We start from the raw sequence: 24,365 nt of genomic DNA on the forward strand, positions 1-24,365 counted from the left end.
AATCAATGACCTGAGCAATAAAATAGTTAACCTTGAAAGGATTCCTCCAATTTTATAGTTGTAGCATTAGATAGCCTGCCATTAGAGCTGTCTGCATCTTTTATCCAGGAGATGAGATTTTCTTTAACTACTGTATTGTGCACTTGCCACCAGCACTAAAATGACACATATACAGGGCAAAACGGCCCTGTGGAGACCTCGTTTCATTGTGTTGAGCTGTCAGATGGGGCCATTTTACAAATTGCATCTTTCACTTATAAGACTGAGGCAAACATGTGTTACACACAGCTGTAAGCCTGGGGGATGATATTAAAGGATTATTGCTCCTCGGGAAAAAAAAAAGCAGCACATGGTACATGAAAATTTTACCAGCCCATTGAAGTTAATTAAATATTTTTATTGAGAGAAATGGTAGCTCCTCGCACCAAGTTATCAGCTAAGGGCGAAAACTGTCAGACTCTCTATACAATAAGGATAGTTTACGTGTTAGTAAATCAGCCAAAAGCACCATTTCACTTTTAATTTGTAGTTCCCAAAGTGTAGAAAGAAAAGTCAATGCCTGTCATACAGTAAGAGAAATAAGTCGCCAAAGTAAGGTAAGAATGGCCTTCTCCTTTTTCTCCCAACATATTTTTTGCAGGCCCCAGGCACTTTTATCCACGCATATGTAGCTATATTACAGGACATCCGAGTTCAATGACAATTTGTTTTGTCAACATGGAAATATACTAGGGAACACATTTATTTTGATGTCTGTATCATTTATATTAAACAAGTTATTGATATTTTAAAATGGACTAATCACACGAAAAAAAAAAAAAAAAAAAAGACCCCAGGGAGTTTTATCCACGCATATGTATATTACAGGACATCTGAGTTTTAATGACAATAAAAGCGGATCAAACTTGCATGAATATCACAGTTAGGAGTTAGGAGAAACAATTGGGGCAACCTTGACCCCCATCGGTTTTACAGTTGTGCCTGTTTGCTTTGTGCTGGGCAAGGTTGCCCCAATGGTTTCTTGAAACGTGGCTTGTGTTTTTGATTCTCAACTTTAAATTGCTGGGCACTTTTGATAACATTTGAAACACAATGTGCACAGGATTAAAGATTGAATTAATTGCACCGGACTGGTGCCAACTTTACCACCGCCCCCTGCCTTAGTTACTATCGCATAGGAGTCCCTAAACCCCTGGTGATGTAAACCGAGCCGGTAACCTATCATGAAAATGCACTACGGACTGGAAATGAATATAGACAGAGGACGATAGACTAGTATGCTTACTGATGTGCAGAGTACAGAAGAGAAGCGACCAGAAGAAACATACTCGACGTTCACTCTTTCTTTTCACCTCTTGGCAAATTCTGAAATGTCCTTCAGTGATTCATAATTCTGTAAGTGTTTTAAATATACGTCACTGGATTCGGATTTATTTTTTGATAATATAGTTACGTGTGTGACCGTTAGCTGGGTTAAAAGTCTATTGGGTTAGTGAGATTGTGTGAAGAAGAAGAAGAAGAAATAATTAATCCATTGTAAAATAACGGGGCACAGGCACAAAGTTCACAAGTAACACAATGTTTAAGTGGTTTTCCTTTATGGAATTTGGGTTATTTAGGATAACAAGATAGTTTTACTGTTTTGGCTTTGCTCGGTAACATTTAAATGCGTGTAAACATTTCAGGGTTATCTATTTAGCTGAGTCGCAGGTTGTGGTAGGTGCATGGTATGACAGATGAGTGGGGTGTTTCTTTTACAGTCTTTTGTATTTTTTTTCTAGCATTCTGAGAGCTGCTAACAGAAAAGGGAGATGTCTGAGAACAGCCGCATTTCCAATACAACTTCTCGTCAAGCAGCTTCACCTCCGGATTACGTTTGGGAATATGAGTATTATGACTATGAACCAGTTTCTTTTGAAGGACTGAAAGCCCACAGATGTAAGTCACGATTTTTTTTTTTCTTTTCAATTTGTTTGCATCGCTGTGAAATTTAAAATAGCAATATTCCTCATCTAAATGTTAGGTCAAGTAGTATATATTTCAAGATCATTTAGTGTTAATAATCTGACTAGTTTAATGTAAAATGACATAAACTGGAGAAGTTTTCACTCCGCTTTTTTTTATACACATTTCTTCACATCATATTGCATTGATATAAAACGCAGTTTGCTAATCTTAACGTTACAGAAAAGTAGAACAATAAATTAGCATTATTTTAGAGTAACATTAGAAAACTATTTACTTTTGATCTATGTCCCATATACATCGCCTACGGGTGGGTCTGGGGTAACCAGTATTGTCTAGTAACAGACCATCAATCACGGCTTACGCATCGACAACCTACCACTATTAGTCCCGGTGAGAAATTGTTTATATATTCATGTTTTGTATATATTAGTGCCTCTGTAGCGTTTTATATTGCAACCTGGTGTTAATAAAACGTCTGTTTGATGCTTTAGAGGCAGTTGCCTGCATTCTGACAATTAATGTATTTTGATAGTGTGGTAGAAAGATAACGTTGTCCTGTAGATAAGGTATTTATAAACTTCAGTGTTCTCTTTCAACTCGAAGACAACCAACTACCAATACTTTTGGGATATGCCTGCCACAGGTCAGGTAATTTACTGAGCATTTTGTGTCAGAGCTGCCGATATGCCGCTCTGGGGAGTGACGTCCTCGGTCCCACCTACCGAGGGAATAAGTGTAGTCACTCCGCGGAGCTCACTTTTTCTTTTGCTTCTCACTCAGGTAGGTAAAGGTAGGTATAACTTACCTGTCCAATTGCTGTGATTGAGTCTGTGTGAAAGAGCTCTCAGTCAAGTTTTCTGGAGTTCCCCTGCAATTTTATTGCTGGAAGTCGGCTTGCCACTTCCCTGGAATCAGAAACTCAGCTTCTGTGAAGTGTGCTATAAATGCAGCGCAACTGTTCTGCGTGTTATCTTTTTCTTTTCAACAACCTACACCGCTTTGCGATTGTAGTCTGCTTTTCTAACCTTACAGCACTTGCCTTTTTGTGTTTTTTCCTCTGCTATTTGCAGCTAAAAAAAAAAAAAGAAAAAAAGATGTTGATTCCGCCACCGGGCCCTGGCTCTGCCGCGCCCTGCTGTTGAGTTGACTCTGCTGGATTGTCTTGGCCCGCCCTCGGCCAAAAATCTTACAGTTCACCCGCTGTCTGTAGATGGTGCTCCACTCCGCTGTAAGCTATACCCTGCCCTGGTTGTGTGACTGCACGTGGACCAAGCTAGGCACCCTTGCCCAGTACCCTTGGTGCTCAGTGCCCTCAGTGACTTGGTGCTTCGGCACCCTCGGTGCTTAGATGCTCTGTACTTTGGCGCCCCAGCACGTCGATAACAACTGCACTCGGTGCCCCGATTCTTTGTTGCACCAGTACTGTATTCTACCTCACTCAGTGTCCTCAGTGCTTCTGCATCCTTGGTGCCTAAGTGCTTCAATACAGAGGTTTACACCCTCCGGTGTTTATACAATGCCCTCTGGGCCATAGAGACATCAATCATGGCTAAATTTCACTCTTGCACGTCCTGCACAACATCCCCTGCTAGCACAGCTGAGCCGTGGACGGTGCCAGGAGCCCCTCCCTCCCTCCTCCTCAATCTGTCCCTGAGCCCTTCACAGAGCATTCCCTGTGCTCAGGCTTAGGTGCCTCGGTCTCACACCCACTCTCAGTCTCCTACATGGAGTGCTGAGCGGGCCAAGCACTCGAGACATGCACAGGATATTATAGACTTGAAAAACCAAAATGACCCAAGTCCTTCAGTATTTGGCCAGGCAGCAGGCTCAAGCCCTTGCTCCGGCCCCGGCTCAGCCGATAACACCCGCCCTGGAGCTGACCCCGTCTGCACCGGTGGTCACACCGGATGTTCCAGAACTGGATGTCAGCATGGAAGGACCATGATGCGATTTTGATCGCAGCATCATGGAAAAGTGGCTCTTTCCTTCAGAAGAAGGAGGAGGGACAGGTCTAGGAGTTGACCTTTGGGACGGGCCCAAGCTCAGGGATAACCTCTGACGCTGGGTTTTCCCCTATCCCAAACTCGATCCCAGCGCTTATGGAGTGGGCCTCCAAGTTCCTGCAGGTACCTTGGGAGGCAGCGCCCAAACAGCGCCGGTCGGTTTTTAACATTCAGCCTCCTGTCCCCTGCCCTGAGCCCTTTCCAGTGTTCCCAGACTTTTTAGAAGAAGTACGGTCCACTTGGAACCACCCGTCCTCGGTGCAGAGCGTGCTGTAGTGGATTTATTCTCCTCTATCCAAAGAGACTCAGGATTCAGGTTTATTGTCAGCTCTAGATATTTTAATCAATGTATACAAGGAAAGAGTCTACAAGAGACTGTTAAAGTACACAAGGGTTACAGTAGATTTTATACAGTGTTTTACAGGGTAGGGTGTGTCTCTGGGTAGGATGTCATAGAAGTTTATGATAAGGCCTTTTGTTCATTACATGTGGTTCCAGCTGTGCTGGAGCCTGCCAGAACCAATTGTCCTGGGCAGTTTTTTCCTGGGGCCAGGGTGTAAATCCTTTGATCTGATGGGGTGTCGACTGTGGTGTAACTTCTCTCCTGTCTCATGCAATCCTTCGTTATCACAGCATAAGATAGAATCAGAACAGAGACAGTCTCAGAGTTATCAAAGTTGGTGTCCTGGGGATGGGAGAGCACTGTTGTTCACAAGCCCGAAGGGCCAGCTGCAGCTGATGCAATCACTGCTTGCTACAGTCTCAAAGGCACCTCAGGTTCAATTAAATGTATATAGAAATACAAGATACACACATAACACATAAGATATAAAGTTCGTTGGAATTCAATAATTTTCCTCTTCAGTGCTTAAATGGGCAGCTCCACTTGCTTCCTTAGAAGGCGCGGGAGTACTGGGTTTGGTGGAATTTCCATCAGTGGACTCGACCATCGTGGCCCTGGTGTGAGCCCCTCCAGCAGGGGGTCTAGCTAAGGACCCTGCATGCCCTAATGGTCAATGCAGGGTAACAGAGACCCACTTAAAGAGAGCATATGTGGCGGAAGCGCAAGTCATACCCCTAGCCAATACGGCAGGCCTCTTGACGGCGTACTTAGATGGAGCACTGCAGTCGGCATCCCTACCTGAGCCTGTGGCTTCAGAGCTGTGCCTGGTTTTGAGTATGCTGCTCCAGATCTCCGGCTTGCAAGGACAAGCCCTGGGCCGAAGCCTGGCAAGCCTCGTGGTAGCTCACACACAAATTTGACTGTCCCAGGTGAGGGTCCCTGATGAGGACATATCAGCGTTGCTTAATGTGCCTGACTCCAATAGGGCAGTGGTGTGCAAACTTTTTAAATGCCGCCCCCCTTTTTTAGCATACATTTTGTTGTGCCCCGACACACATATTAAAACATTAGAACTTAACTTTATATTTTAACAGGTGTTTACATGTAAATCTGATTGATGTCACCATTCTTTACTGTAGACTGTACACAAGCACCCCCTCTCAGTAATCCCCAAACCTACTAGTAAATTAATAATAAATAAATAAATGCATCTTGCAGATCCTGCAGTCTGGTATAAGTGGTCTCTACTGTGTACATTAATCACCACCCCATCACACACATCCCATATAATTTGATAATAAATAATAAGAGGTCTAGCTCCACAAAAATTAAAATGTCACATGAAGACTTTAAAATGATAAAGATTATTGTTAAATAAACATTAGAACAATGTATGGTCAATTTCTGAATGAGAATTAGGGTCAGACATTTTTTCTGGTACTTCCAGTGTTAGCCCCACCCACTTCCAGTGTTAGCCCCACCCACTTCCAGTGTTAGCCCCACCCACTTCCAGCATTAGCCCCACCCACTTCCAGTGACGCTATCCGAGTACAAGTATTGGTTTCCGAGTAAATGAAAAAACTGGCCGATTTAAAAGCCCATTTAGTTGTTTCGCAGAAAGAAAAAAAAATGTAAATTAAATCAATCTTACTATTAACACGTTTCTCAGTTGTGATTGAGATACGCAAATTGCTTAACAGGTATCAATTGAATTCTTAAAGGAGAGTTTTAAAGTCGGGGTAAAACACTGAAAATCAGGAGCCCTATTTATATATTACTAACGTGCTGCAGGCAAGGCTACTCATGTTTGCTAGCAATCAATCAAACATGCCTGAGCCTGAGGCAATTGGATGTGAATGAATGCATTATTGCTCAAGGGCCAGGTGTTGTACATAAAGTAGTTGTGGATGCATCTGTTGACTCACTTGATAGATAAGAAATAGATAAGACAGGTTGCAAGGTCCCATTATTCAGCAAATCACTCAGGGAACTTTACGAATTACAAAACGCTATAGTCACATATTATAGCAATCTGCACAATGTGCCAGACTGTTTAGAAGTGATGGGATTGAAACGTTGTTGCATCTACACCCAGACTGTGACGAGCTGTTTGACTGGCATATGCCACTACATGAAAGTTAGTGCACCAATGATCCAATAACTTGTCAGTATTCTAAATGTAATGTAATCTGCAAGCAATTGTTTCTTCAATCAATGCTTGCTTTAAGTTTTAAAATGGCGCCTGCTTTGTGGTGGAGTATGGAAGCAAGAAAAAAAGAAGACTGAGGGGTAGATGTAGATCTAAGATGGGTCAGTCGCAGCGCAAACCTACTGCAATTTACGTTTTCATTGTGACAATTCACAAAGTATACATTTTGTCGTATGTACTAAGAGAAGCTATGTTAATAAAGAGAGCCGCAATATACTCATTTAAATATTTGTTGCGTCATCTTAGCAAGATCTCTAGTATTGCGAGAGTCGTACGACATTTTTTTGAATAGATAATGAAAGGCAGTTTAATGCCATCGGATTCTATATTGGGGCCCCCACCTTAATCCCCAAATAAAAAATGTGTTTTTATCAAAAAGCTTTTCATAATCACACAGTAGCCCCTCGCTAAACCGGACATGTTTGTCTGACATAAGGAGGTGTCGGGTTTAAAAAAATACAATAAAATCGCGCACATGCATTTATAGTGCTCAATGTATTTTAAATGTATAAATCATTGCGCAGCAAAAACACCAATGTGTTTTGGGCAGGTTACACATTACATTATGTAAAAATATGAATCTGTACAATCGGCCTATACAGTATACAGTGCAGTAGTTTATTTATTTAGCATACGCCTTTATCCAAGGCGACTTACAGAAACTAGGGTGTGTGAACTATGCATCAGCTGCAGTCACTTACAATTACGTCTCACCCGAAAGACGGAGCACAAGGAGGTTAAGTGACTTGCTCAGGGTCACACAATGAATCAGTAGCTGAGGTGGGATTTGAACCGGGGACCTCCTGGTTACAAGCCCTTTTCTTTAACCACTGGACCACACAGAATACCTAGCGCACTTTCTTTTGACTTTAGCCTGCAGGCTACCGGTAACACAAAACAAACAATGCTGTTGCATTGTACACATTGGTACACATTTTATTATTTTAACTTGGCCTACTTAGTAACTTAATTTTACATTATACCACTAATTTGTATTATCATGAGTCGCCTATACACCAAATGTATACTGACAGTTTTTGAGAGGAAACCAGAAATGTCATAGAAATTTGTTTTCAAGGCTTGTAAGTACACCCTGCTTTTAGGGAAAAATAGGTATTTGGGTGTTAGCCTCAAAAATGTATTGAGCACAACTGGCACCCCACGAGAAAAAGCAGACGGAAATGCCAGCAACAAGTGTGACTTTTTAAAACATGCTCATCATAATATTCGAGAACCCTCATTTGCACTATCGCCACCCCATCTTTGCGAATTTCTGCAGGAATGCCCATAATTACATATTAATCTAAGGCTGATCCGCAAAGAAAAACTGCTGCCGCAAAGCATTCCCTAAAAAGTCGCTAAAAGCATTGTGCAAGTTTTGTACATTTCAGCCTAGATTTCTGACTGGTTTCCAACTGGTTTGCAACTATTGCGACAGCTGCAGCACTTCATCTACCCCTGATCATACAAAAAGGTTTTTGATTGGATTTGTGTGAGGCTTTACTTTGGGGTACTGGAGAAAAATGATCCAAAAATCTGGAGAGACAGGGTTGCAAATGTTTTGGATTAGAAGTGTACATTAATGAATTAAACATGGAAGCTGCTGCAGTAATGCCTATTGCTAAGTAGCTGCAGGGGGAGATTACACATTACTTTAAAAAAAAAAATTCTGAATGACTCACTGTTTTAGAACCTTCAAGTGATATACTGTAGTATCTATCAGCGCTCTCAGTAAAATATCTCAATGCTGTGATCTTTCTGCTAGCAGTCACTACAACCTCTTAGTTAGGGTAGTTTGCTCTATTACAAGGGAATTCAAAACATCATGTCTTACAGTGTGCAACATTTCTTTTCAAAGTGACTCATTGTAGGCAGTATAATGATTTATGTAAACCCTTGTATATTGTATAGTATCGTGTGTGTGTGTGAACTTGGGGGAAAGACGCAGGGAGAGATCATAATGCACGTGAAAGGCAAAAATACTACAGCCCTATAGCTACTCTAGCAAACAAGCCTGGCTCTTTTGCACAGTAGCTTGGCTGGGAAGCAATACAATAGGTATGATGCTTTCTTCTAATCTCTGTCTCTGCAACCCCCATATAACACACACTGATGCCCACCAAAACAGTTCAACATGTGAACCATTTCCATGCCAAAATAGCCTTCAAAGGACTATTGGCTGATGGAGACATTTTGTTGATGCATTTCTCCTCTTAGTTTTTACTTCACTTCAAGATTTGAAGAGGTCATAGAACTTGAATGTGAACAACACATAACCGGCAATGAAAGATGCACAAGAACACCTAATACACCAAGCAGAGAAAGCAACCATACATTTTTTTCTGAATATTGTCAATCAACATTTTGCCACTCCATGTTCACATGTTTATCATTTGGAATGAAAATATCCCTGATGCACTCATTACTGATGCGTAGCAGCACACATACACAGCTGTGCTGCTGTGCAATAGCTCAATGTATATAGAATCTCGCAAGTCCTTTGGTTTTGATCTGGAACCATGACTGCACCCTATTTGCATAGAAGAGTGAATACAAATGTGCTTCAGATCAATGTTAGCTGTTTCCAATGACCTCAGATTTGTCATGCTGATAAATTAATGTACAGCAAAATACTTCTTCTAATGACTTTTAGTAGGCAATTAACATTTCTGTACCCAGTTTGTGCTCAGTCAGGCCAGAGCAGAGTACAGGTCTATGAGCGTTGGGCTCAGCTTGACTGTTAGTGAATTAGCAGACAGTTTAGCACTACAAAGGTCAGTGACCATAAGCCAAAAGTGCAACTATAGTAATGTGCAGTTATTACTCGCTGGTGATATTTACTTATATACAGTACCAGACCTATTCAGAACAAAAGACAACAGGGAAACATCTGCTTAAAGAATCACTGTGATCGTCTTGTCTCTTCTCACATCCTCTATTCCTTCTTCTCTCCGAATAGCTGGCACGCTACAATACGTACACTAAGAACATACTGCTCCTCCAGATAATTTATTTGATGAAAAATATTTGCTAAGGTTAACAGGAATTCAAGCATAAAATGACTTTGTATCAGGAAAACAGGTCTGCTTAATAATAAATGCAAGATCCCACAATTAGAAACAGTTTAAGATTCCAAAAAGCCAAATTAAACTGAATCCAACTTCAATAAACTACTTGTGGGTTTAAATTCATATAATACAATTAACAATTAAATAATAACTACATGAATAAATATGAGCAATATTCTGCTGATCTGGCACCATTCAGAGAACCACTCCCAACTCACAGCTGGAACCACATGTAATGAACAAAAGGCCTTATCACAAACTTCTGTGACATCATACCCAGAGACACACCCTACCCTGTAAAACACTGTATAAAATCTACTGTAACCCTTGTGCACATTACGTCAAAGTCATCCATTTATCATACATTTATCATGTTATAATTTAGAACCTAACCTTACCCTGGGTAAAGCTAAGTAGCAGCACAGTTTTCATCCTTAAAGTCATCTTGAACAACAGCAGCTGGTAGAAGGGCTTATAAACATCAGTGGCAGCAGTAAACTGTGTGGAATGTGTCTTGCTGTCTAGTCTGCTTGTGCTGCTCATACCTTTGAATAGTACTGTGGAGAAGACTGGATACCAGATTAGCAGGTACACCAGGAGGTGGTTTGATGTACCAAGCGAATACTACGGCTAAATACAGGACAAACAACTACAACTTCAGCTTCATTGGCCATCTCTAGACAAGGATGAAGAGTGTGCAGTTTGCAAAATGATTTAATTATTTACTTATGAGTAATGGTGGTAACTTTATGAATACATAACATTATTTTTAATGTAGTATTGTAAAAGCATTATATTTTGATGTACTAATGCAAATGTACTTAGGCTACTGCAGTCACTATATATATATATATATATATATATATATATATAATTTATTTCTTAGCAGACACCCTTATCCAGGGCGACTTACAATTGTTACAAGATATCACATTATACATTATACAGATATTACGTTATTTTTACATACAATTACCCATTTATACAGTTGGGTTTTTACTGGAGTAATCTAGGTGAAGTACCTTGCTCAAGGGTACTACAGCAGTGTTGCCCCCACTGGGGATTGAACCCACGACCCTCCGGTCAAGAGCCCAGAGCCCCTAACCACTACTCCACACTGCTGTGACTACTCCACAAACTTCTGTGACATCATACCCAGAGACACACCCTACCCTGTAAAACACTGTATAAAATCTTGTGCACATTACATCAAAGTCATCCATTTATCATACATTTATCATGTTATAATTTAACCTAACCTTACCCTGGGTATATATATATATATATATATATATATATATATATATATATATATATATATATATATATATATATATATATATATTTTTACTGTATTAAATTTCTTTGTGAAATACCTAAAATAAGTTTAATTGATTCGGGAATTCACAATTCTCTTATATAATTATATTTTTAAAAAGTGTCCAATACAGTTTAACTAAATAAATATTGCAAAACAGTAATCAATTAATAAGGTTCTTTGTTTTACTAATTTACAGTTTTTTTTTTATATTTACAGAGAAGTTACAGTTAGTAAACAATTAAAGTGAAATTCGATTAAATAGTAAGAAAATGTTAAATGTATCAAAACTGACGTCTACCAATAAATCCACACTTTATAATTGCATCTGCTGTGTGAATCGGCAATCCGCTTTTTGCGCAAGGATTCAGAAAAGTGCATTTTCCGTATCAATTACGGTACGTCATCATGAGCACGGGTTATGTTTCTCATCGACAGGCTTCACAAGTGTTTTATATTTTTAAACATTGATAAAAGCAGCTCAATCTGACACCTCTCCATTGACTCTCAATAGAAATACTTCTCCCAAGCTCTCTGTATATCCTACAATTCTTTGCACGCAGCGTGACGGAAGTCCCCATAGAGAATCAGCTGAGTTGAGTATCTTGGTATATCGAATCTCTTTGGTGTAATAAAGTTCCCTTCAGAAAACCTTTGCCTTGACACTTACTGTGTACAGTATGTCATCTGTTGCCATCTAGGGTTCATGATGCAATGTAAGATTTATATGAAATATCACAGTTATCTTAAATGCATGAAATGTGAATAGTGTAATCCAAGAATCCTCATTTCAAATCATTCCCGTGGCTTCCATAAATCTCTCAAACATCTCCTCTTTACGTTCAGCTGATACACCAGAGTTTAACCCTTAACCTGCCGCCATGCAACACGCTGCCCCCCGTCGATGCTCTATAGAGGCCACTGAGAAGAGAAAAAATAATTACATCACCAGAATGTGATGACTGAACTAGAAAGTTATTGCAAAGTGATTCTAAACAACAAGAGGAATACTACATTTAGATAACCACATTTTCATATCATACAAAGTGCAATACATTTTTTTTACTTACTGAGATTAAAGTGTTACTGAACACCCTGCAACATTTACAACAAGCGCATTGCAATACCTTTTGCTGCATCCTGTGTTGTCCGTATTGCAGTGTTACATTTTTTAACATATTGCTCTTTTTAATGCTTTAGTCATATGTCATGGATCATTAATGAACTGGGCAATATATTTCTCAGCATTTCCCTGTGAGCCTTTTCTAGGAGACAAAAATATATCTTCTAAGGATTGTAGTGTATCCAGATCCCTCCTGTTCCCACAATAGGCCCCTCATTTCAGCCAGAGCACCGGCATTGTTGCAGGAGGGAGCGTGAACTGAAAGAACTGGAATAATAAATGACCACCATGAATTATTGTTTGTTTTTTTTCAGATTCCATTGTGATTGGATTTTGGGTTGGCCTGGCAGTCTTTGTCATTTTTATGTTTTTCATATTGACTTTGCTGACGAAGACTGGAGCGCCACATCAAGAGTAAGTCCTTATACTGAACCGTGTCTTAAATTTTTCATACACCGTTTTACTAATCTTTAAATAAAAAAGACCTTGAGTGGGTGATCACCGTCAATGTATATTACACAGCACCCTATAATTATAGTTTATAATACATAGTTAAAGAGGAATAATTGAACAATACAGCTATTTTTAATGTGACCCTGTGGTCGAGCAGCTGTTGAGTGGCGTGTGTGGTGATGTCACGGAACAGGAAGTACCAGAAACAAAACAATGGATGGGCGGGTGAAGCTGAACGGTACTGCGCTCAGCGTATTTATTAAATAATAAAACAAAACAAAAGATTTAAACAAACAACAAAACAAAAGGGCACGTTGGCCAAACAAATAAACAAACAAACACGCGTGCTGGTTTTAGCACCAGCACGATACTTAGCAGTTGTTTTTAAATGTAGTTTCTCTCTCCTCGCTCTCTCCGCTCCCTGTACTCTCCTCTGTACACTCTCCCCCGAGCACGGACAGATGCAGGTTCTTATATTCTGGCCGAGGGGTTAACTAGCTGTTAATTATCTTATTACCCCTCTGCCACAGTCTGCACGAGTTTAGTAACGATGCATGACTGTCAGCTATCAGCCACGCATCCTCACAAAGTTTTTAAAATATAAATACAAAACAATAACAAATACGCGGCGCTTTGACCTGCGCCGCAAACAAAAATACAAATAATAATACAAATACATATAGGGGCGGGACACTCCGCCACAGACCCAATTCCATCTGACACAAATTACCTGGATATAAGCCATCTGCTGCAAAGTACATGAAACAAAGGGATTTCAGACGACTGCTTTGGGAAGCAAGATTCAGGTCACACTTACACCATGGGGGCTATGTTATACTGCCTGTGGGATGTGACTGTAAATGTGTCTTGATGTGACTTGCTCCTCTCGTTATCCTTCGGTTTTCTTGAAATTACCTGACCATTGCCTGTCAATACAGTGGTGATCATGATTGCTGTAAAGAACAGAGGGTGATAAAGAGGCCAGTTGAAGGGTCAGAGTTCATAGAAAACTGGAAATAGGTTGTTGCTGGTTGTTGAATCCTACTTCTCTAACATTCACATAATAATTGCAACAAATTATTTGAGATGAAAAATGTTCCTGTTGTAATATAATGTAAACATTTTGGAATTTAATCACATCTATTCCCTAGCAAAGAGTGAATTACATTGGTTACATTTTGTGAAATCGCTTTATTGTTTTTCAAATTATTGAATTACGCAAAAAACACAGAAGTATTAAACAAACTGGGTGAGGGGGAGTTTACAAAAAGTATACATTCATGAATAGAGGAAGTTAAAAACCACCACCAATCACCTCATGGCCCTGTCCTGGGATTAGCATCATGCATCCTGGACATTGCTCTGGCAGGCACCAGAGCTACAGAAAAGTATTTTAGGCTTTTAAAGCCACCAGCAAGATCCTGCTGTTGATTGTTAAAAGCAGATGGAGCAGTGATCCATTATTTAAAGGAAACAAACTAGAGGGTTGGTATTATTTCAGTATTACTAATTTTAGAACATTTTAGACCAATCCTACAAGATATGAAGTCCTTGTACCAATTACACCAAGCAGACAAGTGGGGCAGGAAGGATTCGAGATCGCTTTCATCAGAAACCATCTGATGCACAACTTTTTCGACAGGTGAAAAACACTTTAGCACACCAAAATGGAGTGCAGTTACATGGAGAGAGGTGTCAGATCTTTATGTGCTTGACATAATGTTGTATCTGTAAGGAACAGCATGGGCCTATCAATAACTGCCTGATGCAATGAGATACTAAAGTAACACTTTATTAAGCAATGATGTTGCTTATGCCCTGTGGCAAAGTGGTAATTAGTGCACAGGTGTAGAGCTGGTGCAGTAATCCAATGATACAGACAGACAACAAAGTACTGGTAAAATGTTCTCTTTTATTTATAATCCAATGGTCCGATGACCAAGCAGTAAATAATAGAGAGTTGGCAATACACAGCAACGTGTATTGCTCAGTAATAATAAAGGGTTGCAGTCCCGCAAATAATAAACACAGTACTAAACACAATTAGACACACACACGGCCACAAGTCCAAAGTGAGTGCTGCAGTGCTTGTGGTGAAGTACAATTTATTATGTGACACAATGATGCAGTGATGTCCGGGTTTTGTGCTGGCCCTAAGCGACAGCTCCGGATTGTGTTAGCTGTCTAGTCTAGTGAACAGTGAACAAATAACGGAGTTTTAGACATGCAGATAAAACATATAAAACAATCACGGTTCTCTTGAATAATACAAAGATCTTTCCGGTTTCAGCGTAACCATAATAAGGAACAGATCACATCACTACGTCCCCTTATATACTGTCAACCATGACCCCTCCAATCCGCAGATGCCACAAAGTTTTCCTTCCGGGTCAATGATTTCGTGTACCGTAGCTCCGTCCCCTTTCTAGATGGCCAACTTCAGTCAAACCCTAGGAGTTAATTGTCAGGCCATCCTGTAAAGGGTACTCTGTTCCCTTTACACAGTGCCCTCACAGGTCGGGAGGGAGATATAACACCAAGAATCATTCTTTCTCTGTCACATACCCACAACGCTGGTAGAATGTATTATTGAGTCCTCCAGTATGTATCTGACATCAGTGTCATAATGAATTATAAATACCATAGGTGTTAAGAATTTGAATGCACATAATGCAAGCAATGTGACAACAGCTGAAATATTAGATCTAAATACTTCATTTGGGAATTATGGAATAAGAAACATGCAATTATGTTACACATTTTAACTCGGGACATATGTGAGCCTTTTAGTACGACTGTTTTTAAATACAGCAATTATCTACAGCTGTTGTATAATAACTTACTCTGTGTTCCCTTTTGGGCTGAGGTCAACATTGTAATGCAATATAAAAGCTGTCATGTCTATCAAAGAACTCAGAGCATAAAGGGCAAGGGTCTATAAAATGGGAATTTTGCGTACAAGTGATGACCAAAAATGAAATATTTACTGTGGCAGTTGTTTCTCTTTTTACAATATGGTTTATTCGCAGAAACAAGCTTGTCTATTGCCATATACTTGTTTTCCAACTGTGTTGAACCCTGTGTAGGCCCACTCAAATTTTAGGTAATTTTTCTTACAAGATTATTGTAGACAAACTTCCCATTTTATAGATTATTTTCCTTTGGATTTACAGTGTTTGAAATTGCAGTTTGGTATACTGTATTTCAAAGAGAAACCAAGACACTAGTTGGTGTAATTATTTATTAGAAGAAATCATCAAAAGCCAAGGAATGAGGGAAAACTGGCTCATGTGAGGTGGCAATTGGAGAGGCAGCGGATGCTGAATGAAAGAACTGGCAGTTGAGGGCAGAGTTGGCATTTATACTGGAGGAAGATCAAACAGGAATCAATAAATTAGACAATAGATCATTTGCATAGGGTCCCTTCAGAATCAAGAGTGAATTAAAATAATTAGCATTGCTTAGATAAAATAAACTGTGGTAACATGTTAGATATAGATGACTTTTTGCATCCAGCAGTAATGAGGTTCGTTCCACTGAGTGGTTGTAGAGACTTGATAGACCATGGAAAGTAATTGGAGCTGTGTATATGCACTTTAGTTAGTAATTGCATGTCTCGTTGTTTTTTTTTTTTTTTTTTTTTTTTTTTTTTAAGTGTGCCTGCATTATGAGCTCCATGAAGAACTGGAAATCTGTTGTATTTTATTTTCTTGTAGTATTGTTCTCATGATGTTGTTCACATTCAAATTTTCCAAGTCATTTTTAATACTTCCACTTAATTACGGCATGTGTATGTTCTCCTTGTTATTCAAGCCCTTCATTTCCTCCACATGTCATTGCTAGCAACCTCCTGTCTCATAAATTCATCATGAAACATGAGTCACAGTCCAAACTATTGATCTTCACTGCAGTCACCATTCCTGATTCAAAGCGCTGTCTGAGAGTGTAAAAAGAAGACAGTGGGATGGATTTATAAAGGTTTTTTTATCCAGGGTGCAATTTGTACATTTTTTGGAGAAAGAAAAACCAACAATTCATGTAACAAACTAATATGAATCCAGTGGAGTTCTACATTGTTAAACGAACCTTCTGAGACTGTTTTCTCTCATTGTCAATCCCATGTCTATCCATGTCAGCCTTGTTACTTACATTTAGAATACAAAGAAAAGACCAGCTGGAAGGCAAACATTTGTAAACCATAAAAGTTCAGAATGGCATAAGTGGCAAATCTTTGGGATTTATTAATACCGTATTACTTTGAATTACCACTGCCCTTGAAAAAGCACCGCCGCACTCAGATATCAGATTTGTAATAGACGCCGCCCTTGAATAAACGCTGCTCTCAATAATGAAACATGACATTTTTTTTCCCTAACCGAGCTCAAATAATACAGCACTTAATAAAGAAACACATTCAAAACACAGTATGGCAGAACATTACAAATAGTAAAAAAAATGAAATGAAAACACTTGAATACAATTTATTTAAAAGAATACAATTACATACCGGTATTTTACTGTAAAGTGTATGGAACCCAAGAATAGGTACACAGCACTATGTACTGCTGATACTGGTATGTGTCCTCACCTAGTCAAACACTGATCTGATCTGCAAGCTCAACAGCTTTCAGTTTCAGCACCCCGCCATTAAAAAGCAGTTATTTTTTTCAAAGGTGGAATCTCATTTGGGCTTTTTTTTAGATTGTATAGAAGTGTACAACACATGCAGTTGCTGCTCTGAAAAATAAAAATAAATTCTAGTAATAGTTAGGCAGCCATTGTCATTTAGTAGCACATTGTGAAATTATTTTAGGATATTGCACTTCTTGAACACATCTTCATTTATTTAAAGTAATTTTAAATACATCTACACAAATGAAATGAAGGGTACTTGTATTGAAAAAGATTTTCTACCTTAGACTATTTTAACAATCATTCTGAGTTTTTTTTTTCATCATTTGAAGTTCTGTTGCTCCAATAGGGACATTTTCCCACCTTACAAAATAGCCCCAGGTGCAGCCAGCAGAGTTGAAGGTCATTGTGTGACAACTAGGACTGTACAGACACAGATATTGATTAAAAAAAATAATAATTAAATGTAATATTGGAGACAACATCATTCAAAATTGATTGTATATGAACACAATATGATTCTAAAGCAGACATTTTCTTTTTCTTACATAGTCTAAGCTATTACAATGATATTTTTCTCTTCCTTGCAGTATGCAATTATTATTATTTTTTTTCAATTGACACAGTTACACAGCCTAAACCTGGGCCATTTAATCACATTTTGCAGATTAATATTGTTTCTTCAAATGAGGGGGGCAAACAATTACAGGATTCTGACCTTTTTTTGTATTCAGCCATATTTGGGAATACATTTTGTGGGCAAAGAAGGTCAGTACAATTAGCCTTTATACGTTATCTAACCATCCTGGTGTGATAACCTCTGGGCTTAATGGATGAGGCATTGCATTAAATATATCAAATAAATATGTAAATCAAAGTTTACATATTGTCTACATAAAGTGTATTGTTTTGAAATGAAATTACGCCTGGATTATGTCGACATTAGTTCTGTTTGTATATTCTTTGCTGATTTGTCTTAAATGATTATTATATTTTATGTTACTTACACAAAACAGGTACATTGGTGAAAGACCTATAAGCATCAGACGCATTTAACCCTATTCATGAATGTCTTAATTATGTACAAACAAATGTAAATTCAACCCAAATCATGTCATTTTTAAATCTATTTTGATAAACTAATGGAAGTAAACCGAGTAGCACTTAAATAAACATCAATGGTTCACACATTTCTTTAAACTGAAAAAGTCAATCCATATGAATTTTAGTATCAAATACTTCAGTTTCTAGACAGTAAAATAACATTTACTTTTATGCCACTTGTTTAATTTTCTCTCTCGTTTACTCGTTTTCTCTCTCCTTTTCAAAAAAGAAACCCAGAGCCTTCTGGAAAGCATCATTGTATGAATAGCTTTGCAGTGGATTTCCGTCGCTCCCAGGAGTCTGACAAAGTCCTCTCTCGTCAGGTAGTGGAGGAGTCCCGCTCACTGTTCCACTGTTACATCAATGAGGTGGAGCATTTGGGCACAGCCAAACTGGACAGCAAGGCTTCAGGCCTGAAACACAGCAGCCTTCACACTGGAGAAACACTGGGTGACAACAAACTCGACGAGGAAATGAACCTTGCAAAGTTCAACATCCCTAACTTTGTCAGTTCAGAGCAGAGTTCCACGCTGGGTGATGATGACTTACTGCTCTGTGAGCAGCCAATCACTTTGAACAATAATGCTGATGATTCATCCGCATCAAACCCTAAAACATCCTCACAAAATCCTCAGCTGAGAAGCCAGACCCCACACGGATTATTTTAAAGAAGTTGGTTTTACTATGTAGCCCCTTGACCACCCACCAACTCATATGGACGGATATACAGTATCTTGTGTTGCATGTACATAAATTGAAATATGTGTTTCATAATACACTGCCCTTGCATACATGCACAAAAGTGACACTTTAATATGAGAGTAAGGTCAAATCTATGACGAACATGCATATCACATACAGTGTGTGCAACATATATTGGTTTCCACATGAAAAAAACAATTAATTTGAGATGCTGGCTACTTTTGTGTATGAAAAAGCTTTATTTAATTTTAACTTTTGTACAGTATGTGTAAAGGAATCTCATTTTTCAATTACCACAACTTTAAAACAGTAATCATTGTGATACATGTTTTGAAATAATACAATACAAAAATACAGTGAAATTGTGACATTTTAACATTGCAATTAACCATGAATATCTGAATACAAAATCGTGTCTCTACAAATACAAGTTATACAAAAGACTACACTAATCATCCCTCCCTTGCATTTATTCTACTCCTTTTTATTTATTTATTTATTTATTAACAGACACCCTTATCCAGGGTGACTTAAAATTGTTACAAAATATCACAGTACAAAGTATCACATTACAAAATATCAGATTACAGATAAGAGCAGTTATAAAGTACAGAAAAATCAGTAGAAAATAAGAGCAAATTCAACTAAGAGCAAAGTAAAGAATACAGTAAATAATTACATTTAAGAGCAAGTTCGACTAAGAGCAGTTAACTTATAGTAAAAATATTTTCTTATATGAGTGAAGTCCAGTAAGAGAACATAGTAAATACGATAAATGGATGAGAACAATTTCAAATAAGAGCAATTAAAAAAAATGTGAGTACGGATACCTATAAGTGTAAAATCAGGATACAGGAAGTAGTCATAATTAAGATCAGTAGTAGAATATGGCAAGCATCCTCATCCTCCCCACTAACACTATCTGGTGTCAGTTCCTTGGTACTGGGAGCTGTTGCATTAATTAAACCATCCCCATCATCTCACATCTTGGTTGTTTGCCCCAATGTTTTGGATGGGGGCTGGCCCAAATGGGGACTCCTAGACCAGGCTATAGCTCTCATCAGCCTCAGGCTTCAAAATGTCAAAAGTTTTTGGCCAACAATCTTTCTAAACCTGTTTTTATTCAATAAAACATTTAAACAAATTTTCTTGTCATGTTGTGCTTTTTGAAGTATTCGTGGAGTAAATGCTCTTATTGCGTGCAGTAATACACTACTTTTAAAATAATTGATTTTTATGACGATGTTGAATCTGAAAAGGATTATTAGTGAAATCTGTTTTTGTAAGTGAGATAAAACAGGGACCTGTTTAATTATGCAATCTAGAACAGTCAGTCTCCAAGGCTTGTGTTGGCAGAAGCCGTGTAAAATGTCTCCAACAAAAGGCAGAATTTATCTTGTACGATATCCACAATTAAACTGAATATAGTTGTGGAACAAATATAAAATAAATATCACAAAGCATTTGGTCTGTATCAGTTGGAAACCTAAAAAGACACCTGCAGTCACGACAGGTTATAGGTCAAAGTTAAGGATACAGAGGAGTTTCCTAAACATTGAAAACATGAGAAGTTGGAATCGGTTACTATTAACATACAGTTTTTAGTTCTGAGATGTTAGTTCCTACAGGACTAAGAGCTGGAATGAAAACTCCTTGATTCTGCAGCTCACAGAGAACATTCAGTAGTGAATCTAACTCAGCTCTAAAAGTCTTCAATTCCTGAGTCCTTAACTGGGCCAGCCTCTTCCACTTCTCAACTTTTTGGAGTTTCTCTGCATCAACAATGTGACGCGTCTGCTGCATGATCTGATAAAAAAAAAAAAAAAAAAAAACACAAAGAAACAAATCTAGTTTATATGTGTTTTCAGTAGCCATTTATTCTGATTTTCACATCTATTCTGTAGATAATGTAAGTCAATTAAAAGGGACATGTTTATCAGTATAACCTTGGAGGTAATTTTAAACACCTTTAAGCACTCAATGGGGCTAAATGTAAAAACACTGAATACATTCACTGACAAACATTTCAACCATTTCTCAGTGTCTTCAATACTTTGTCCTTGAATTTATTCAGTTTCTTTCTAAGCTTAATATAACATTGTTAACTGTGAGAGTGCATACATAGGCAGGTTATACCTGTTGCAGTTTCTGCTCTCTTTGTGCCTCATTTCGAAATTCTTTAATTTTGTATCCAGAGCAGAAAAGTGCTTTAGCTCAGGGGTGCAAGTCTCCTTAACTTCTTTTAGTTCTTCCAAGTCTTGCCATCTAAAAAAATTGGCACTATAAAACATGTTTTATTATCATGCTTAAAGTTGTCCCTGTTTGTAAACTGGATCCCTGTTCTTCTTAGTTCCAGCTGTGTGAGAATGTGCTGGGATGGAGGAGAATGGTGGTTACTTACGTAACCTTGGTTCTCTGAAAGGGAACCTTCCATTCACCATGATTTGGAACACCCTTGCTACCACGCCCTTTCACAGAATTATTATACCAAAGCTTATGGCAACAAGAGTGTTCCCATTCATGATGAATGGAAGGTTCCCTGTCTGAAGGAGAACCAGGACCTGACTGGATGTCACAATAATTATGAATGAGAAGCTAATCTATCAGAACATGAAGAAATTGTAATCTTCAGTGTTTTTCTGATCAATACAATGCTTTCACAGGCTCCTGAGTAGGCAGTGTTTCTTCACAAGCTTGTACAACAGCAAGAGCTTCTTTAATCCCCCTGAAGCTCACCAACTTGATCACAATGATGCTTGAGCATTATCTATAGTAGAACAACATTTGATAAATATCAGGTTACAAAAACAATTTTAAGTTTATTGCTGACTTAATTACAGTAATCATATTTGATCTGGAGCCTCCATAGGTACATATTTTTTGCCAATTACATTGTAAATGCCATTAGTGGAACAACATTATACTGCTGATTAATGACACAGAGTAAATTACTTTATTTTTCAATAGATGGTGCATAAAATGAATTCTAAGGACGTACAACCACTTTAAGACATTTATTACATTTATTTATTTTTTTCTGATAGCAATTGTATGAATTGAGATTTTACAAGCACAGCTCTCAATTCATGTACTTTGGGAAAGATAAGTATTGCATACAAAAACTATGAGATGGGTTTTCTTTATTAGTCACATCAAACAACTGGTAATTGCTTAAAGCCTGAATTGTCCTTTAATAATGGTGTACAACAATACAGCCATAAACAGTATGTAAATCATTGTTACCTCTTGTGTAGATTTTACTTGTGAATTCAGCCACTTTTGATGAAGAGTGCTCCAAAGCCTGACGGGTAAGTATTCGTTCCAGCTGTTTCTGCTGTTCTCCTTTTAAAGCCAAAATCTGTTCAGCTGTTTCTTCATGTGTCCTGCAAACGAAGTGATAAATGTAGAGGTTTATTAAAAAGCTGCATTGTTTCACAAAAATGGTAAGAGCTACCAAAATGTCTAGCTTCTACGAGCCAAAATGTTTAGGGTTGTACAGATACTCACATTTGCTTTAAGATGTTTTATTAGGTATTTAAATTAAATGGAATAAAACATGTTAATTCCTCAATACAAAAACACACAACTTAAAAGCTGTTATTATCAATGTACTTGGCTACTGTTGTTAACAAAAAGATTCCCAAGGGCAATTTTGCTACAGTAAAGATACTTTTGACTGCCTATCTCTATATTTAATGTGATACTGAACACAGGTGTTATTTGATGTCATCCACTGCCTTAACTTCTTGCGTCACATTCTGCCCGTGCAGCTGCTGCCTGCACTTTCAATCTTTGCTGGTCCATTTCTAACATCAGCTGTTCCACGTCTAACTTCACAGCTTCTCATTTTCTTGTAGTACTTCAGTAAAGGCAAGGGGCTGGTAACATTTCTCATCCAAAGAAGCAGGAAAGGGCCGATTGAGTTTCTCTGTCCTGACTTTGTATTGTGTCCCCTCCACATTCTTTTCAGTTTTTTGGGGACTTTTCCCATATTTTTCTGAAGTTTTCTTTTGTCCTTCTGCAAGCTGTTTTTGAAGGGTGTCGATTTCACTCTTTAGAGTTCTTTCACTGGTTTGGTAAACCTATTTTAGTAGGGTCATTTCCTCTTCCAATACCTTAGCGTTGGTAGCATATTGCTGAGGCTTATCGCATGCATTTCTAAGTTTGTAGAACAACAGCTGCTCCAGCTCTAAAATCCTTCGCTCATATTTGATCTGATATAACAAAACCAAAAAACAGAACCATTAATGCACAGGATTATTTCTTCAATAAACTCAACTCATACAAGCTTTTCAGTGAAATCAACAGTGGAAAATGAATGATTATGAAAACAAAATCAAATATGTGTATCACAAAATACATTAGGGTGGTGTCTGGAGGCAATGCTGTGCGAAGTAATAGTTACATAGACAATGAATGCTTTAATGGTATTGCATTTGGTATCAGAAGAGCAGATAGGTATCTCCATTGTCCACATATTCTAAGTGTCTAAAGCTCTCAATAACTTCATATGGTTACTTTGTTCTGGAGGATCGTGCCCCCCTAACCCAATAGGACACTCACTGTGGTATCCCCAGCAAAGATCGTCAACTTCGCACAGCCAAAAAACAAATCCGCACTTCCCTGATTGTGCGACTCACCCTGCAAAACAGGCATTTGTGTCTTTACCAAGGCAATCATTCTTGTTTTATCTAGCACTTTGGCCAATGAGTTTCCCCCAATCACTGAACTGCCTTCATGCGAGTATCACCAAGTCTTGTTTTTCTGCAAGAGGTTTTCAATATACAGAACAACCACTGTCAAACCTTTGTAAACTGAACTTGTCCTGACTAAAGGTCCTAAACATCTCTCAAACACTAAGTTCCCACTATTGACTGACTGGTTAAGCACCCGCTCATGCATGCCTTTTTTTTCTTTTTACACGAACAGTAAATTTAAATTTAAAAAATATTATTTAATGTGTACTCATATCTGGGTCTTGGTGTGTGCGTGAGTGTCTGTGGAAACCAGTGTTCTTACTGCATTAGATATCATATGATGTTCTCCCATCACCACAGAACCTAAACCTCTGGGTAGGAGAGGATCCCTCATGTCCTTTGTGTCCATCACCTGCAACATTAAGGCACATTTTGACAGAATGTAAGGTCGCTCTTAGCCAAGGACGGTTTACTTGGCGCCATGACCAGGTGCTGCGATGTTTGGCCTTAGCATTGGAAGACAAGTGTAACATGACCAATAAGTTGCCACAATTATAGGCAACCAGGCCTGTCCAGCATTTTTATACATGACCCTAAGCATGCTGGGATGTTATTTGCTTAATTAACGCATGAGCCACACCTGTGTGGAAGCCCTTGCTTTCAATATACTTGGTGTCCCAGATGTTTCCATTTTTTTGTTCACTACCTGTACAATTATATTAATAATAGCAATAAATAACATATC

The 24,365-nt window shown here is 38.4% G+C and overlaps 1 protein-coding gene across 2 annotated transcripts; it reads left to right on the top strand.

The window, feature by feature from the left end:
* The first annotated feature begins 1,230 nt into the window (after positions 1-1,230).
* Positions 1,231-20,035, top strand: LOC117402258 (melanocortin-2 receptor accessory protein 2-like). Of its 2 annotated transcripts, XM_034003227.3 has the most exons (4): positions 1,231-1,395; positions 1,782-1,938; positions 12,347-12,446; positions 18,451-20,034. In XM_034003227.3, the coding sequence occupies exons 2-4, from the start codon at positions 1,812-1,814 to the stop codon at positions 18,887-18,889; spliced, it is 666 nt and encodes a 221-aa protein (XP_033859118.3). In that variant the 5' UTR covers positions 1,231-1,395; positions 1,782-1,811; the 3' UTR covers positions 18,890-20,034. The 2 variants fall into 2 exon arrangements, with proteins under 2 accessions (XP_033859118.3, XP_033859119.2); XM_034003228.3 differs by lacking the exons at positions 1,231-1,395; positions 12,347-12,446 and having other exon boundaries at positions 1,886-1,938; positions 18,451-20,035.
* The last annotated feature ends 4,330 nt before the right edge of the window (positions 20,036-24,365 follow it).

The sequence above is a fragment of the Acipenser ruthenus genome, chromosome 5 (assembly GCF_902713425.1).
Source record: "Acipenser ruthenus chromosome 5, fAciRut3.2 maternal haplotype, whole genome shotgun sequence".
NCBI classification, from domain to species: domain Eukaryota; kingdom Metazoa; phylum Chordata; class Actinopteri; order Acipenseriformes; family Acipenseridae; genus Acipenser; species Acipenser ruthenus.

Bases quoted from the DNA above. Each gene is read 5' to 3' on its own strand.
- LOC117402258 (XM_034003227.3), top strand. From the start codon at position 1,812: ATGTCTGAGAACAGCCGCATTTCCAATACAACTTCTCGTCAAGCAGCT. The intron at 1,939-12,346 runs GTAAGTCACGAT...GTTTTTTTTCAG, and splicing joins AGGACTGAAAGCCCACAGAT to ATTCCATTGTGATTGGATTT. The intron at 12,447-18,450 runs GTAAGTCCTTAT...TTTTCAAAAAAG, and splicing joins ACTGGAGCGCCACATCAAGA to AAACCCAGAGCCTTCTGGAA.